The 18,244-nt window shown below is 38.5% G+C and overlaps 1 protein-coding gene across 6 annotated transcripts in view; it reads left to right on the top strand.

Moving 5' to 3' along the window:
* The window catches only part of LOC123543036 (tyrosine-protein kinase Fer-like), a 261,407-nt gene that overhangs the window by 51,369 nt on the left and 191,794 nt on the right, over nt 1-18,244 (top strand). For all 6 annotated transcript variants that reach the window (XR_008368679.1, XM_053531772.1, XM_053531773.1 and 3 more), the window contains one exon: nt 8,090-8,186. Coding sequence is in view for 5 of the 6 variants with exons in the window: in XM_053531772.1 (XP_053387747.1) it covers nt 8,090-8,186 (97 nt within the window). In the remaining variant the exon portion in view is untranslated. The remainder of the gene's footprint in view (nt 1-8,089; nt 8,187-18,244) is intronic.

Consider the following 18,244-nt stretch of genomic DNA (forward strand, 5'->3'; position numbering starts at 1 on the left):
TTATTTCCCCCCAAAAAAATCACTGGTCCGTCCGTCCGTTCACACTTCCTTTTAACAACATCTCCTCCTAAACCATCAGGCCAATTTTGATGGAACTTCACAGGGATGATCCTTGGATGGTCTTCTTTAATAATTATTCAAAGAATCGAATTCCGTACAGAACTCTGGTTGCCATGGCAATTGAAAAGAAAAACTTTAAAAATCTTCTTTTCCAAAAAGATTGTTTAAACTGTCCCCCTAGGGTCAAATATGGCCCCACCCCGGGGGTCACATGGTTTATATAATAATGATAAGTCTTGAATAAAGTAAAAATGTACTAGAAAAAAACAGGAATACATGTATAAAGAAAAGAGTTTTTGGTCCCAGATGGGCTTGAAGATATGCCCACCTGAAAAATTCAAGTCAAAGTAGGTTTTTGGTAGGAATTAGAATACTCTTCAAAAGGAGGTCCACTATTATGGGTCTAATACCTTAAGTAAAAATTGTTTTTGTTTCTTAGCTACTAAATGTCTTGAAGCATTTTTAGTCCCCTGCTGACGGAACACTGTAGGGGGCTATAGGAATGCCCTCAGTCCATCTGTCTTCATCCGACCACCTGTTTGTCCGTAAATCTGGATCCTGCATGAGATGAACACTAACAAAGTTTTCACCAGTAGGGGACTTCTGTATTGCCACTGCCATTACTCGATCACATCTTTAATCATGCAATTTACAGAAAATAGAATTGTTATAACTCTCTCCACATTCTGTCTGAGTGGAAATACTGTTACATAGTTTCTGATTGGCTGAATTGTCAAACTATCTTTTGTCATGTTGTTTGCCCTTAATGTATTTAAGGAAATCCTACCCAAAGATAGGTAAAGTTTTCATGCCCCCGAAGGGAGGCATATTAGTTTTCAACTGTCCGTCCGTTCGTTCGTTCGTTAGTTAGTTAGTTCGTTAGTCACAACGTTAACTTTTTGCATGAAGGCACTTTACTCGCAAACCACTGCACCCAGGACCTTCAAACTTCACATGCTGATAGTACTTATTGAGTATACCACCCCTAACGACTTTGGGGTGACCAGGTCAAGGTCACAGGGGCCAACGTAAACTTTTTGCATGAAGGCATTTTACTTGCAAACCACTGCACCCAGGACCTTCAAACTTCACTTGCTGATAGTACTTATTGAATACACCACCCATACTGACTTTGGGGTCACCTGGTCAAGGGTCAAGGTCACAGGGGCCAACGTTAACTTTTTGCATGAAGGCACTTTACCCGCGAACCACTGCACCCAGGACCTTCAAACTTCACATGCTGATAGTACTTATTGAGTACACCACTCCTACTGACTTTGGGGTCACCAGGTCAAAGGTCAAGGTCACAGGGGCCAACGTTAACTTTTTGCATGAAGGCACTTTACTCGTGAACCACTGCACCCAGGACCTTCAAACTTCACCTGCTGATAGTACTTATTGAGTACATCACCCCTACTGACTTTAGGGTCACCAGGTCAAAGGTCAAGGTCACAGGGGCCAACGTTAACTTTTTGCATGAAGGCACTTTACTCACGAACCACAGAACCCAGGACCTTCAAACTTCACATACTGATAGTACTTATTGAGTACACCACCCCTACTGACTTTGGGGTCACCAGGTCAAAGGTCAAGGTCACAGGGGCCAACGTTAACTTTTTGCATGAAGGCACTTTACTCGCGAACCACTGCATCCAGGACCTTCAAACTTCACATGCTGATAGTACTTATTGAGTACACCACTCCTACTGACTTTGGGGTCACCAGGTCAAAGGTCAAGGTCACAGGATCCAACGTTAACTTTTTGCATGAAGGCACTTGACTCGCAAACCACTTCACCCAGGACCTTCAAACTTTACATGCTGATAGTACTTTATGAGTACACCAACCCTACTGACTTTGGGATCACCAGGTCAAAGGTCAAGGTGCTGCGGGGGCATTTGTCACCATTAGTGACAGCTCTTGTTTCACTTTCTAAAGTGATTTTATCTATTTCATTGAAATCGGCTGAATATTTTCCTAAATCTCATTGCTTTATCTACCTTGTAATACCTATTGATTATCTTTTCAATGCAGTGATATTGTATAAATCTATGATATAAAGTTAGTGCATTTACAGTTTTAGCAACTTCCTGGTTGCAGATATTTACACCAAATGAAACTCTTTAATTTATAAGCTGTGTTTACCGTTATTATTGTGTTTGCTCGTGTTGATCTTTCCATCTGCTTGTAGATATCTTGTTTATTATCAATAACTAGAGAACGCTTTAATGCCTAAGGTTAACAGACTTCATAAGTTTTTGCATGCAGAGTAGATAGGCCTTGTTGCTCTGAGATCAGTAGAAGAAATGTCATTGTCTAAGGAACACTGACACTGAAAACATAATTTTCCGAAGAATTATTTGGCCTAGTACTGTCAAATAGGATGGTAGCATGCATGCTAGATGATCCTTATTGTTTTGGGGCATCAGTAGCTCAAATGTCAAGGTCACAGTGACCTTCAGACCAAAAACTGTTTCCGATCAATATATGGAGAATGCTTTGGCCTACAGTTGTCAAACTTCCTAGGAAGATTGCTGTTTAAGGTATTGGACCCCTAATAGTAATGTTTAAGAAATGGCATTTGCTTGGTATATTCTTAAAGTTGACCATGTTTGACACTGTGTTGCAAATTTTAAACAACTTTTACTGTGCCATTTTTTGTAAATTTTGTATAATTTATGGTATTTCCTCACGCTCAAGAAGAGACAAAATTCAGTGTGATGGCCACTGTCTAAAACGTTTGCAGATAATTCATTACAGCATTAATTTTGATAAAAGAAACATCAAACTATTGTTAAACAATTATAAAACACAAAATAAAACTGTAAAAATCATTTTTTTCTAGGGTGCCTCAAGTAAACAGATTTAATGAGACAGAATTCTAACTCCCAACATTGAAAAATTAAAGTCGAATCCTGTTGGTCTGTTTTGAATTTTGCTCACTTCATTCAAAAATAACCTTGGGGCAATAGTAAAACCTACCTGCATTTCTTCCACAATATGTAATCTAAAGAATTAAGGCAAAATAGAGGATTTTTACTGCACGTAACTCAGTATTTTTAGCTCATCTGATTTTTGAAAAAAAATGATGAGTTATTGTCATCACTTGAGCGGTTGTCGGCGTCGGCGTCGGCGTCTGCGTCGGCGTTGCCTGGTTAAGTTTTATGTTTAGGTCAGCTTTTCTCCTAAACTATCAAAGCTATTGCTTTGAAACTTGGAAGACTTGTTCACCATCATAAGCTGACCCAGTATAGCAAGAAACATAACTCCATCTTGCTTTTTGCAAGATTTATGGCCCCTTTTGTACTTAGAAAATAGATTCTTGGTTAAGTTTATGTTTAGGTCAACTTTTCTCCTAAACTATCAAAGTATTGCTTTGAAACTTGGAATACTTGTTCACCATCATAAGCGACCCTGTACATCAAGAAAACATAACTCCATCTTGCTTTTTGCAAGAATTATTGCCCCTTTTGACTTAGAAATCGTTTTCTTGGTAAGTTTTATGTTTAGGTCAGCTTTTATCCTAAACTATCAAAGCTATTGCTTTATAACTTGCAACACTTGTTCACCATCAAAGCTGACCTGTACAGCAAGAAAACATAATCCATCTGCTTTTGCAAATTATGGCCCTTTTGGACTTAGAAAATATCAGATTTCTTGGTTAAGTTTTATGTTTAGTCAACTTTTCTCTTAAACTATCAAGCTATTGCTTTGAAACTTGCAACACTTGTTCACCATCATAAGCTGACCTGTACAGCAAGCAACATAACCATCCTCTTTTTGCAATAATTATTGCCCCTTTTGGACTTAGAAATCATTTCCTTGGTTGAGTATTATGTTTAAGGCAACTTTTCTCATAAACTATCAAAGCTATTGCTTTAAAACTTGCAACAGTTTTTCACAATCATAAGTGGACACTGTACATCAAGAACATAACTCTACGCTTTTGCAGAATGATGCCTTTTAGACTTGAAAATCATGGTGCAATATTTCTATATACAAAAAATCAGATGAGGTCAGCACCCGCAAGGCGTGCTCTTGTTAAAGATGTTTACTCTACCCCCCTGATTCAGAGGTAATTCACATTGAACAGAAAAAATCGCTTTAAATGAAAATTTTCCATTTTGTACAATACATTATAAATAGTCTTGAAGAAGTAAAACTTACAGAAAAAGGAAAACATGGGGAAAAAAATTTGGTCCCATGGGGTTTGAAACCCACGCCACCCTGAAATTGCAGTCAAAGTAGGTTTATAGTAGAATTGAATACTCTTCAAAAGGAGATACTCTATTACGGGTCCAATACCTTAAGAGGTCAGAGGTCAAGGTTATAGTAATGCCATGAGACTGAAAACAATTTTCTATCATTGACTTGAGAATGCTTTGGCTTGGGACTATCAAACTTCATATGGTGTTTGTCTGTGTTAACTACATGACCATACAGTTTTAGGGTCACTCTAAAGGTCAATGTCACAGGGGCCCGAACATGGAAAACCATTTTCGATCAGTAACTTGAGAACCACCTGACCCAGAATGTTGAAACTTCATAGGATGATTGGACATGCAGAGTTGTTGATGACCTCTGTTGATTTGGGGTCACTCTATTAAAGGTTAAGGTCGCAGCGGACAGAACATGGAAATCCATTTCCGGTCAATAGCTTGAAAACCATTTAACTTAGAACCTTCAAACTTCATAGTGTAATAGGACTTACAGAGTAGATGACCACAATTATTTTTGAAGTCACTCCATCAAAGGTCAAGGTCACAGGGGGCAGAACTTAGAAAAGGCTTTCCAATCAATAATTTGAGAACCACTTGATGAAGAATGTTGAAACTTAATAGGATGGTTGGACATGCAGAGTAGATGATTTCTACTGATTTTGGGGTCATTCGCTCAAAGGTCAAGGTCACAGTAGCCTGAACTTAGAAAACCATTTCCAGTACATAACTTGAGAAGCACTAGGTTCAGAATATCGAAACTTAGTGAGTGGCTGATTGGACATGCCCAGTAGATGATCCCTATTGCAGCCAACCATCAGTGTCTTTTTGACTCACTCCTGTCCCCTATTGACTTCTGGGTCAGTCAATTAAGTTCAAGGTCACAGTGGCCTGTTCATGTAAAATCATTTTTTGGAAATAACTTGAGAACCACTTGACCTACAATGTTGAAACTTAATAGGATGATTGGACATGCAGAGTAGATGACCCCTATTTATTTTGAGGTCACTTGATCAAAGGTCAAGGTCACAGGAGCCTGAACAGTGACTTGAGAACCACTAGGCCAAGAGTGTTGAAATTTAGTGGGATGACTGGACATGCCAAGTAGATGATCCCTATTGCAGCCAACCATCAGTGTCTCTTTGACTTTCACTCCTGACCCCTATTGACTTCTTGCCTATAGGACTTTGCATTTGGGGAGACATGCGCTTTTTTACAAAAGCATTTTCTAGTTTTCTTAGATTTTTTGGAAAGCTTCGTTTATAGACATAGCTTTTGTACTTTAAAAGATAAATGACTTGAAATTAAAAATATTACTTTATAATCATCATCTGCATGTGTGGTTACAATCCCCACAACTGTAATTTTATTTTTGACAGAATTATGCCCCTTTCATACTTACAGTTTTTTTGGCAATCTTCGCTTTCTAGATATAACTTTAGTACCACATAAGGTAATGACTTGGAACTTAAACTGTGTCTTTGTCATCATCATCTGCATGTGTGGTAACAATCTCCATAACTCTTATTTGTATTTTTGACCAGATTATTCCCCTTTCATACTTAAAATTTTTGGCAAACTTAGTTTTCTGGACATAACTTTGGTAATATATAAGTTAATGACTTTAAAGTCAAAATTTATCTTTACCGTCATCATCTTGGTCTATCTTCCTTTTAAAGTATAGGTCTCTTATTGAGGTATAAATTCATTTTACTGTCAAATCGCCGAATAATGGAGCGCACTGTGTTACGGACAGCTCTTGTTTCCCAAGGATTTTGAGTTAAAACCAGGGGTGTTAAAAACTCGCAGGTCTGCATTATACATGGGTATCTACAGTACATATTCCCCATTCACAAAACAGCCTATTAAAATTCATAGAATTTGCTTGTTAACTTAGAAATTTTATTTAGCTAGGAATCTTCTTCATTACTGAAGCTGTTCAACTGAAAGTTACATTAGTGTGATTAGATACTTAACTCTTTCAACTTATAACACAACATAACAGCATCTAATTTTGACAAGATTATTCATTTGGACTTAGAATATCTAGCTTGTACTTTTGCATTGAAATTTCTTTGTCCGGAGGCAATGCAGAAATTGCATTGTAACTTTATACAGGTTATTGAGATAGTAAAGCAATATGAAATGCATGTTCCATAACTCTTGACTTGTATTTTGGCAAAGTTATGCCCTTTTTTGCACTTGGAAAATGCAGGTTAAAGTTTTGTATGAAAATTACTATCTCCGAAACTAATACTTGGTTGAAACTTTTGAACAGGATTACATCAAAATTCAAAAACTCTTACTTGAATTTGGATAATATACCTATTCTGAGATAGAAAATCCATTTTACTGACAAGCCTTTGAATTGTAAAAATGGGATCAGTGTGGCATTTAAAGTGTGTAAAATAGCAAAATGATACATGGTTAATCCATTCCAAGGAAATTATAGCAAATAAGGAACTTCAGTGTGAATCTTTATATAAGTTTCTTGTTTTTATACGCCTGTTTGAAAAACGGGACGTATTATGGGAACGCCCCTGGCGGGCGGGCGGGCGGCCTCCACAGACTTTGTCCGGAGCATATCTTCTACATGCATGAAGGGATTTTGATGAAACTTGGCACAGTTGTTCACCATCATGAGATGGAGTGTCATGCGCAAAAACCAGGTCCCTAGGTCTAAGGTCAAGGTCACACTTAGAGGTCAAAGGTCAAATTCAAGAATGACTTTGTCCGGAGCATATCTTCTTCATGCATGGAGGGATTTTGATGAAAGTTGGTACAATTGTTCATCATCATGAGATGGAGTGTCATGCGCAAGAACCAGGTCCCTAGGTCTAAGGTCAAGGTCACACTTAGGGGTCAAAGGATACAAGAAAGAAAACTTTGTCGGGAGCATATCTTCATGCATGGAGGGATTTTGATATAACTTGGCACAAATGTTCACCACCACGAGGCAGAGTGTCATGCGCAAGAACCAGGTCCCTAGGTCTAAGGTCAAGGTCACACTTAGAGGTCAAAGGATACAAGAATGAAAACCTTGTCCGGAGCATTTCTTCTTCATGCATAGAGGGATTTTGATATAACTTTGCACAAATGTTCACCACCACGAGGCGGAGTGTCATGCGCAGGAACCAGGTCCCTAGGTCAAAGGGCAAGGTCACACTTAGAGGCCAAAGGTCAGATACAAGAATGACTTTGTCCGAAGCATTTCTTCTTCATGCATGGAGGGATTTTGATGTAACTTGGCACAATTATACACCATCATGAGAGGAAGTGTCATGCAAAGTTCCTTTCTTTAGAATTACTTCCCTTTGTTGTTACTATAAATAGCTTATATTGTAACTTCTTCATTACTAGTCGTAGGGAAAAATCGAGACCACTTTTCTGTAGTACAACATGCATGCTACATCCAATTTTGAGGTGTATTTTGACCAATCTCTACCTGGTGCAGATTTTTGTGTGGACTTACATTTTTTTTTTTTTTTAAGATTAACTTCCCTTAGTTGTTACTATAAATAACTTATATTGTAATTTTTTTATAATTGACCATAGGGAAAAACCAAGACCACTTTTCTGTGGTACAACATAGATGTTACTTTCAAAGTTTAGGTGTATTTTAAGGTATCTCTACCTGGTAAGGAATTTTTTTTGTGGGTTTAGGAAAACAAAAGACTTACAATGATTACTAAACAACCACAAAATTAAAACGCATTTGCAGTACAGCAGCTAGAGTAAAGAAATTTGCTGTGACGGGCGTATATTGTGACATTCTGGCACTCTTGTTATGTTTGATGTGTTTTTGATTTCAGATAAAAGATGAAGTGCAGAAGAACAAACAGGAATATACCAAATATGTAGATAAAGTTAGAGTAGAACGTGCCAAATACGAAGATGCAAATGCAAAAGGTATTACTCTTTTGTCTTATATATTTTGTGATAGTTTAAAGCTCGGCCATACAAAGTATATGGAGAGCTATAATTATTCCCCACCGATGAAATCGGGAGGTGGGTATTGAAATGGTGTTGTCCGTGCGTCAGTCCGTGCGTCCGTCCGTCCACAGCCATTTCTCAGTAACTAGCAGGTAGAATTTCATGAAACTTGAAATAAACATGAACCAACATACTGCGATGATGCCCGTCAAGTTTTTTTTTTGGATTGGACAATTTCCCTTAGAGTTATTGCCCTTGATTTAATGAAAAATGCCCAAAAATGTCCGTCCGCAGCCATTTCTCAGTAACTTGTCAGGTAGAATTTCATAAAACTTGACATAAACATGCACCAGCATACTGCGATGATGCCCGTCAAATTTTTTATCGAATTGGTCAATTTCCCTTAGAGTTATTGCACTTGATTGAATGAAAAATCTACATCTGCAGCCATTTCTCAGTAACGAGATGGTAGAATTTCATGAAACTTGAAATAAATATGAACCAACAAACTTCGATGATGCTGGTCATTTTTTTTTCAATTGGTCAATTTTCCTTAGAGTTATTGCCCTTTAATTGTTTAAAAATCTACAGATTTGTACATAACAAACCAACCCATTGGTAGAATTTCATTAAACTTCTTTCATTCTTTTCCATGAACATTTAGTTTAAACATGTGAAGTTTTGTACCCACACCTGGTCACCACCTTGCCTTGGTCACACACCCTCCCCCTCTCATGCCCCCCCCCCCCAAAAAAAAACAAAAAACATTCCTTTTTTTTTTTTTTTTTTAGCTCACCTGTCACTAAGTGACAAGGTGAGCTTTTGTGATCACCCTTCGTCCGTCATCAGTGCGTCTGTCCGTCCGTCAGCAATTTCTTGTCTGCACAATAGTGGTTTCATTTATGATTTTATTATGTCTCCCACCACACAGTGGTATGGGAGACATATTGATTTACTCCAGTCTGTGTGTGTTTGTGTCTGTCTGTCACAAAGCTTGTCCGCACTCTAAGTCGAACATTTCTCATCCGATCTCCACCAAACTTCAACAAAATGTGTCTGCCAATAAGTGCTCAGCCAAGTTTGATAACTAGCCAAATCGGCCTAGGCACTTCGGAATTATGGCCCTTGAATTATCGAAAAATGCTCAGATTTTAGGCGCATTCCTGGAGCCAAAAAGACCCCTATACTACTCATGAGTAGTATAGGGCGCATTCCTGGAGCCAAAAGGACCCCTATACTACTCATGAGTAGTATAGGGGTCCTTTTGGCTCCAGGAATGTGCATGCAGTCTGAGTAGTATAGGAGTCCTTTTTGACTTAATGAATGTGCATGCGCTGTAATAGGGCAAGTTCGATAATGAGCCAAATCGGTCCAGGCACTTCGAAGTTATGGCCCTTGAATTACCGAAAATCGGCCTTTTTATTCTTGTCTGTGCTCTAAGTCGAACATTTCTCATCCAATCATAACCAAACTTTAACAAAATGTGTTTGACCATAAGTCCTCGGCCAAGTTCGAGTCTGTGTGTGTGTCTTTCACAAAGCTTGTCCACATTCTAAGTCAAACATTTCTCATCCGATCTCCACCAAACTTCAATAAAATGTGTCTGCCAATAAGTGTTCGGCCAAGTTGGATAAATAGCCAATTTGGCCTAGATACTTTGGAATTATGGCCCTTGAATTCCCTATACTACTCATGAGTAGTATAGGGGTCCTTTTGGCTGTGCATGCAGTCTGAGTAGTATAGGAGTCCTTTTGACTTAATGAATGTGCATGCGCTCTAGTAGGGCAAGTTTGATAATGAGCCAAATCGGTCCAGGCACTTCAGAGTTGTGGCCCTTGAATTACCGAAAATCGGCCTTTTTATTCTTGTCCGTGCTCTAAGTAGAACATTTCTCATCCGATCATCACCAAACTTTAACAAAATGTGTTTGACCATAAGTCTTCGGCCAAGTTCGATAACTAGACAAATGGGCCCAGGCACTTTGGAATTATGGCCCTTGAATTATCGAAAATCGTCCTTTTTATTCTCGTCTGCGCTATAAGTCCAACATTTCTCACCCGATCTTCACCAAACTTGAACCAAATGTTTTTGACCATAACTCCTCGACCAGGTTCATTAACTAGCCAAATCGCACGAGGCACTCTAGAATTATGGCCCTTGAATTACCCAAAAATTGGCCTTTTTACTCTTCAAAGGTATATTTGTAGTGAGTAAACAGTCTATAAAGACTGACTTGCTATTTAGATGATTAGGCAGTTGTGGGAAACATGCGCTTTTCTCAAAAGCAACTCTAGTTTTAACCCAACTTGCACACAACTTGTATCACCATAAGATTTCGGTTCCTTTCTTGAACTGGCCAGATCCCATTATGGGTTCCAGAGTTATGGCCCCTGAAAGGGCCAAAATTAGCTATTTTGACCTTGTCTGCACAATAGCAGCTTTATTATGTCTCCCCCAGGAGACATATTGTTTTTGCCCTGTCTGTCCGTCCGTCCTTCCGTCCTTCTGTCCTTCCGTCCGTCCCTACGTCACACTTCATTTCCGAGCAATAACTGGAGAACCATTTGACCTAGAACCTTCAAACTTCATACGGTTGTAGGGCTGCTGGAGTAGACGACCCCTATTGTTTTTGGGGTCACTCCACATTGAAAACCATTTCTGATCAATAACTAGAGAACCACTTGACCCAGAATGTTGAAACTTCATAGGATGATTGGTCATGAAGAGTAGATGACCCCTATTGACTTTGGGGTCACTCCGCCAAAGGTCAAGGTCACAGGGGCCTGAACATTGAAAACCATTTCCGATCAATAACTAGAGAACCACTTGACCCAGAATGTTGAAACTTCATAGGATGATTGATCATGAAAAGTAGATGACCCCTATTCATTTTGGGGTCACTCCGTCATCGGTCAAGGTCACAGGGGCCTGAACATTGAAAACCATTTCCAATCAATAACTAGAGAACCACATGACCCAGAATGTTGAAACTTCATAGGATGATTGTACATGATTGTAGATGACCCCTATCGATTTTGGGGTCACTCCATTAAAGGTCAAGGTCACAGGGGCCTGAACATTGAAAACCATTTCTGGTCAGTAACTTGAGAACCACTTGACCCAGAATGTTGAAACTTAATAGGATGATTGGTCATAAAGAGTAGTTGACCCCTAACGATTTTGGGGTCACTCTGTGAAAGGTCAAGGTCACAGGGGCCCGAACATTGAAAACCATTTCTGGTCAGTAACTTGAGAACCACTTGACCCAGAATGATGAAACTTCGTAGGATGATTGGTCATGCAGAGTAGATGAACCCTAACAATTTAGGGTCACTCTGTTAAAGGTCAAGGCCACAGGGGCCTGAACATGGAAAACCATTTCCAATCAATAACTTGAGAACCTCTCGACCCAGAATGTTGAAACTTCATAGGATGATTGTTCATGCAGAGTAAATGACCCTTATTGTTTTTGGGGTCACTCCGTTAAAGGTCAAGGTCACAGGGGCCTGAACATTGATAACCAGTTCCGATCAATAACTTGAGAACCACTTGACCCAGAATGTTGAAACTTCATAGGATGATTGAACATGCAGAGTAGATGACCCCTATTGATTTTAGGGTCAGTCTGTTAAAGGTCAAGGTCACAGTGGCCTGTTCATGTAAAATCATTTTTATACGCCCGTTTGAAAAACGGGACGTATTATGGGAACGCCCCTGGCGGGTGGGCGGGCGGGCGGCGTCCACAGACTTTGTCCGGAGCATATCTTCTACATGCATGAAGGGATTTTGATGAAACTTGGCACAGTTGTTCACCATCATGAGACGGAGTGTCATACGCAAGAACCAGGTCCCTAGGTCTAAGGTCAAGGTCACACTTAGAGGTCAAAGGTCAAATTCAAGAATGTCTTTGTCCGGAGCATATCTTCTTCATGCATAGAGGGATTTTGATGAAAGTTGGCACAATTGTTCATCATCATTAGGTGGAGTGTCATGCGCAAGAACCAGGTCTCTAGGTCTAAGGTCAAGGTCACACTTAGAGGTCAAAGGATACAAGAATGAAAACCTTGTCCGGAGCATTTCTTCTTCATGCATAGAGGGATTTTGATATAACTTGGCACAAATGTTCACCACCACAAGACATAGTGTCATGCGCAAGAACCAGGTCCCAAGGTCTAAGGTCAAGGTCACACTTAGAGGCCAAAGGTCAGATACAAGAATGACTTTGTCCGAAGCATTTCTTCATGCATGGAGGGATTTTGATGTTACTTGACACAATTATACACCATCATGAGAGGAAGTGTCATGCGCAGTTCCCTTCTTTCGAATTAATAGCTTATATTGTAACTTTTTCATTACTAGTCGTAGGGAAAAATCAAGACCACTTTTCTGTAGTACAACATGCATGCTACATCCAATTTTGAGGTGTATTTTGACCAGTCTCTACCTGGTAAAGATTTTTATGAGGACTTACAATTTTTTTTTTGATTTTTTTTTTTTTTTTTTTTTAAGATTAACTTCCCTTAGTTGTTACTATAAATAACTTATATTGTAACTTTTTTATAATTGACCGTAGGGAAAAACCAAGGCCAATTTTCTGTGGTACAACATAGATGTTACTTTCCAATTTTAGGTGTATTTTAAGGTATCTCTACCAGGTAAGGAGCTTTTTTGTGGACTTAGAAAAACAAAACACTTACATTTATTACTATACAACCACAAAATTAAAATTCCATTTGCAAATACATGTGCTAGAGTAAAGAAATTTGCTGTGACGGGCATATACTGTGACATTCTTGCACTCTTGTTTGGAAATAACTTGAGAACCACTTGACCTAGAATGTTGAAACTTAATAGGATGATTGGACATGCAGAGTAGATGACCCCTATTTATTTTGAGGTCACTTGATCAAAAGTCAAGGCCACAGGAGCCTGAACAGTGACTTGAGAACCACAAGGCCACGAGTGTTGAAATTTAGCGGGATGAATGGACATGCCAAGTAGGTGATCCCTATTGCAGCCAACCATCAGTGTCTCTTTGACTTTCGCTCCTGACCCCTATTGACTTCTTGCCTATAGGACTTTGCATTGGGGGAGACATGCGCTTTTTTACAAAAGCATTTTCTAGTTTATTATTTGATTTTTACCAAACTGGCACACAACTTGTATCCCCATAAGATTTTGGTTCCTTTCTTGAATTGGCCAGATTCCATTATGGGTTCCAGAGTGATGGCCCCTGAAAGGGACAGAATTACCTATTTTGACCTTGTCTGCACAATAGCAGCTTCATTTATGATTTGATTTTAACCAAACTTGCACACAACTTGTATCACAATAAGATCTTGGTTCCTTTCTTGAACTGGCGAGATTCCGATATGGGTTCCAGAGTTATGGCCCCTGAAAGGGCCAGAATTAGCTATTTTGACCTTTTCTGCACAATAGCAGCTTCATTTATAATTTGAATTTAATCAAACTTGCACAAAACTTGTGTCACCATAAGACCTTGATTCCTTAGTTGAACTAGCCAGATCCCATAATGGGTTCCAGAGTTATGGCCCCTGAAAGGGCCAAAATTAGCTATTTTGACCTTGTCTGCACAATAGCATCTTCATTTATGATTCGATTTTAACCAAACTTGCACACAACTTGTATCACCACAAGATCTTGGTTCCTTTCTTGAACTGGCCAGATTTCATTATGGGTTCCAGAGTTATGGCCCCTTAAAGGTCCAAAATTGGCTATTCTGGCTTTCGCAGCCATATAGAGACTTCATTTATGGTTTTATTTGATACAAACTTCCAAAATAACTTCAGCAACAATAATTCTTGGATTCCATGACAAATCAGATCCAAGCATAGGTTCAGAGTTATTTTATATCTGATTACCTCCCCTGATTGTAATCAAAATGGATTTATATCAGTAATTACTTATAGGACTTATTTGAAATTTGAAATTTCGTTATTGTCATTAGTTGGACTGAGCCAATCAGGGTAGATAACTATGGACTGATTTTATATCAAATTATCTCCCTTTATTTCAAATTAAAATGGGTATATCTCCGTAACTAATGAAGATACTGATCTGAAATTTCATTTATGTCAACAGATTTATTTGGCAGATCCTTCTTTTGTTCACTTACAATATTTTTTTTTTTTAGCTCACCTGTCATATAGTGACAAGGTGAGCTTTTGTGATCACCCTTCGTCCGTCGTCAGTCCGTGCGTGTGTGCGTGCGTGCGTCCGTCCGTCAACAATTTCTTGTCTGCACGATAGTGGTTTCATTTATGATTTGATTTTAACCAAAGTTGCACACAACTTGTATCACCATAAGATCACGGTTCCTTTCTTGAACTGGCAAGTTCCCATTTTGGGTTCCAGAGTGATGGCCCCTGAAAGGGCCAGAATTAGCTATTTTGACCTTGTCTGCACAATAGCAGCTTCATTTATGATTTGAATTTAATCAAACTTGCACAAAACTTGTGTCAACATAAGATCTCTGTTCCTTTCTTCAACCGGCCAGATTCCATTATGGGTTCCAGAGTTATGGCTCCTGAAAGGGCCAGAATTAGCTATTTTGACCTTGTCTGCACAATAGCAGCTTCATTTATGATTTTATTGTACCCCCCTACAACAAAGTTGTAAGGGGGGGTATACTGGTTTCAGGTTGTCTGTCTGTCTGTCTGTCCGTCTGTCCGTAGACGCAATCTTGTGCGCACCATCTCTCCTCATCCCCTTGACACAATTTAATGAAACTTCACACAAGTGATCAGTAACAACAGTAGTTGTGCATGGGGCATGTTAGGTTCTTTCAGCGACAAAAATTGCAGAGTTCTGGGACTTTGTTTCTTGTTAACATACTATGTACATACAGTCTGCATATGCAATCTTGTGCGTGCCTAATCTACCAAACCCTTACACACAATTTAATGAAACTTCACACAAGTGATCAGTACCAACCCTAGTTGTGCATACTACATGTTAGATTCTTTTAGATAAATATTCTGCATAGTTATGGGACTTCGTATTTTGTTAATATACTGTATACATACAGTCTATATACATACAGTCCACATAATTATGCAATCTTGTGTGCGTCAAATTGCAATGTACTGTGTCAGTGCATGCGGGGGGTACATTCATCACCTTTAGTGATAGCTCTAGTTTTAACCAAAGTTGCACACAACTTGTATCACCACAAGATCTTGGTTCCTTTCTTCAACTGGCCAGATTCCTTTATGGGTTCCAGAGTTATGGCCTCTTAAAGGTCCAAAATTGGCTATTTTGGCTTTTGCAGCCATATAGAGACTTCATTTATGGTTTTATTTGATACAAACTTCCAAAATATCTTCAACAACAATAAATCTTGGATTCCATGACAAATCAGATCCAATCGTAGGTTCCAGAGTTATTTTATATCTGATTACCTCCCCTGATTGTAATCAAAATGGATTTATATCAGTAAGTACTTATAGGACTTATTTGAAATTTCATTATTGTTATTAGTTGGACTGAGGCAATCAGGGTAGATAACTATGAACTGATTTTATGTCAGATTACCTCCCTTTATTTCAAATTAAAATGGGTATATCTCCATAACTAATGAAGATACTGAGCTGAAATTTCATTTATGTCAACAGATTTATTTGGCAGATCCTTCTTTTGTTCAGTTACAATATTTATTTTTTAGCTCACCTGTCACAAAGTGACAAGGTGAGCTTTTGTGATCGCGCGGTGTCCATTGTCCGTGCGTGCGTGCGTCCGTAAACTTTTGCTTGTGACCACTCTAGAGGTCACATTTTTCATGGGATCTTTATGAAAGTTGGTCAGAATGTTCATCTTGATGATATCTAGGTCAAGTTCGAAACTGGGTAACTGCCTTCAAAAACTAGGTCAGTAGGTCTAAAAATAGAAAAACCTTGTGACCTCTCTAGAGGCCATATATTTCATGAGATCTTCATGAAACTTGGTCAGAATGTTCACCTTGATGATATCTAGGTCAAGTTTGAAACTGGGTCACGTGCCATCAAAAACTAGGTCAGTAGGCCAAATAATAGAAAAACCTTGTGACCTCTCTAGAGGCCATATTTTTCATGGGATATGTATGAAAATTGGTCTGAATGTTCATCTTGATGATATCTAGGTCAAGTTCGAAACTCGGTCATGTGCGGTCAAAAACTAGGTCAGTAGGTCTAAAAATAGAAAAACCTTGTGACCTCTCTAGAGGCCATATATTTCATGAGATCTTCATGAAAATTGGTCAGAATGTTCACCTTGATGATATCTAGGTCAAGTTCGAAAGTGGGTCATGTGCGGTCAAAAACTAGGTCAGTAGGTCAAATAAAAGAAAAACCTTATGACCTCTCTAGAGGCCATATTTTTCATGGGATCTGTATGAAAATTGGTCTGAATGTTCATCTTGATGATATCTAGGTCAGGTTTGAAAGTGGGTCACGTGCCATCAAAAACTAGGTCAGTAGGTCAAATAATAGAAAAACCTTGTGACCTCTCTAAAGGCCATATTTTTCATGGGATCTGTATGAAAATTGGTCTGAATGTTCATCCTGATGATATCTAGGTCAAGTTCAGAACAGGGTCATGTGCGGTCAAAAACTAGGTCAGTAGGTCAAATAATAAAAAAACCTTGTGACCTCTCTAGAGGCCATACTTTTCATGGGAACTGTATGAAAGTTGGTCTGAATGTTCATCTTGATGATATCTAAGTCTTATTTGAAACTGGGTCAACTGCGGTCAAAAACTAGGTCAGTAGGTCTAAAATTATTAAAATCTTTTGACCTCTCTATAGACCATATATTTCAGTGGATGTTCATGAAAATTGGTCAGAATTTTTATCTTGATAATATCTAGGTCAAGTTCAAAACTGGGTCACATGAGCTCAAAAACTAGGTCACTATGTCAAATAATAGAAAAAATGACGTCATACTCAAAACTGGGTCATGTGGGAAGAGGTGACCGATTCAGGACCATCTTGGTCCTCTTGTTTTAATTAATTCCCTTTTACGTTACTATAAATAGCTTATTTTTATTAACTTTTTTATTATTGGCTGTAGGGGAAAAACCGAGACTTTTTTGTGTGGTACAACATGGTTGGTACCTCCAATTTTTAGGTGTATTTTGACATATCTATACCTTGTAAGAATTTTTTTTCTTTTTGGTTGAATTTCTTCACTTTGTTGTTCCTGTCCTTTGGACTTAGATATTTTTTCTAAGGACCTTCTTGTCCTCAAGTGCAATGATAACAGGTGAGCAATATAGTGCCATCATGGCCCTCTTGTTTTAATTACTTTCCTTTTACATTACTATAAATAGCTTATATTTAGTAACTTTTTTATTATTGGCCGTAGGGAAAAACCGAGACCACTTTTGTGTGGTACAACATGGATGGTACCTCCAATTTTTAGGTGTATTTTGACATATCTATACCTTGTAAGAATTTTTTTTTCTTTTTGGTTGAATTTTTTCGCTTTGTTGTTCCTGTCCTTTGGACTTAGATATTTTTTCTGAGGACCTTCTTGTCCTCAAGTCCAATGATAACAGGTGAGCGATATAGGGCCATCAAGGCCCTCTTGTTTTTTTTCAAACCTTCCATGAATATTTATTAGCATGCAGAGTTGTACCATTTCCCCACCTCACTCTCCACTCATTTCATTAACAAGGTTTTCAGAGTTATGGTCCCTGAAATAGTCAAAAATGCACATTTTCACCTTGTGACATGCCTAGCTCAAAAAGTATTTGATATAAATTCATGAAAAACTTGCATGAGTCTTAATCATGATATGAACTTGTGCACCTCCTATTTTTCATTTGGGTCCGCCCCCTATTTTTAGAGTTATGGCCCCTGAAATAGTCAAAAATACACATTTTCACCTTGTGATGCACCTAGCTCAAAAAGTATTTAATATAGATTATTGAAAACTTGCATAAGTCTTTATCATGATATAAACTTGCACACCTCTAATTTTTTGGCTGGCTCCACCCCCCTATTTTTAAAGTTACGGCCCCTGAAATAGTAAAAAAAT

Source organism: Mercenaria mercenaria, chromosome 19, assembly GCF_021730395.1.
Source record: "Mercenaria mercenaria strain notata chromosome 19, MADL_Memer_1, whole genome shotgun sequence".
NCBI classification, from domain to species: domain Eukaryota; kingdom Metazoa; phylum Mollusca; class Bivalvia; order Venerida; family Veneridae; genus Mercenaria; species Mercenaria mercenaria.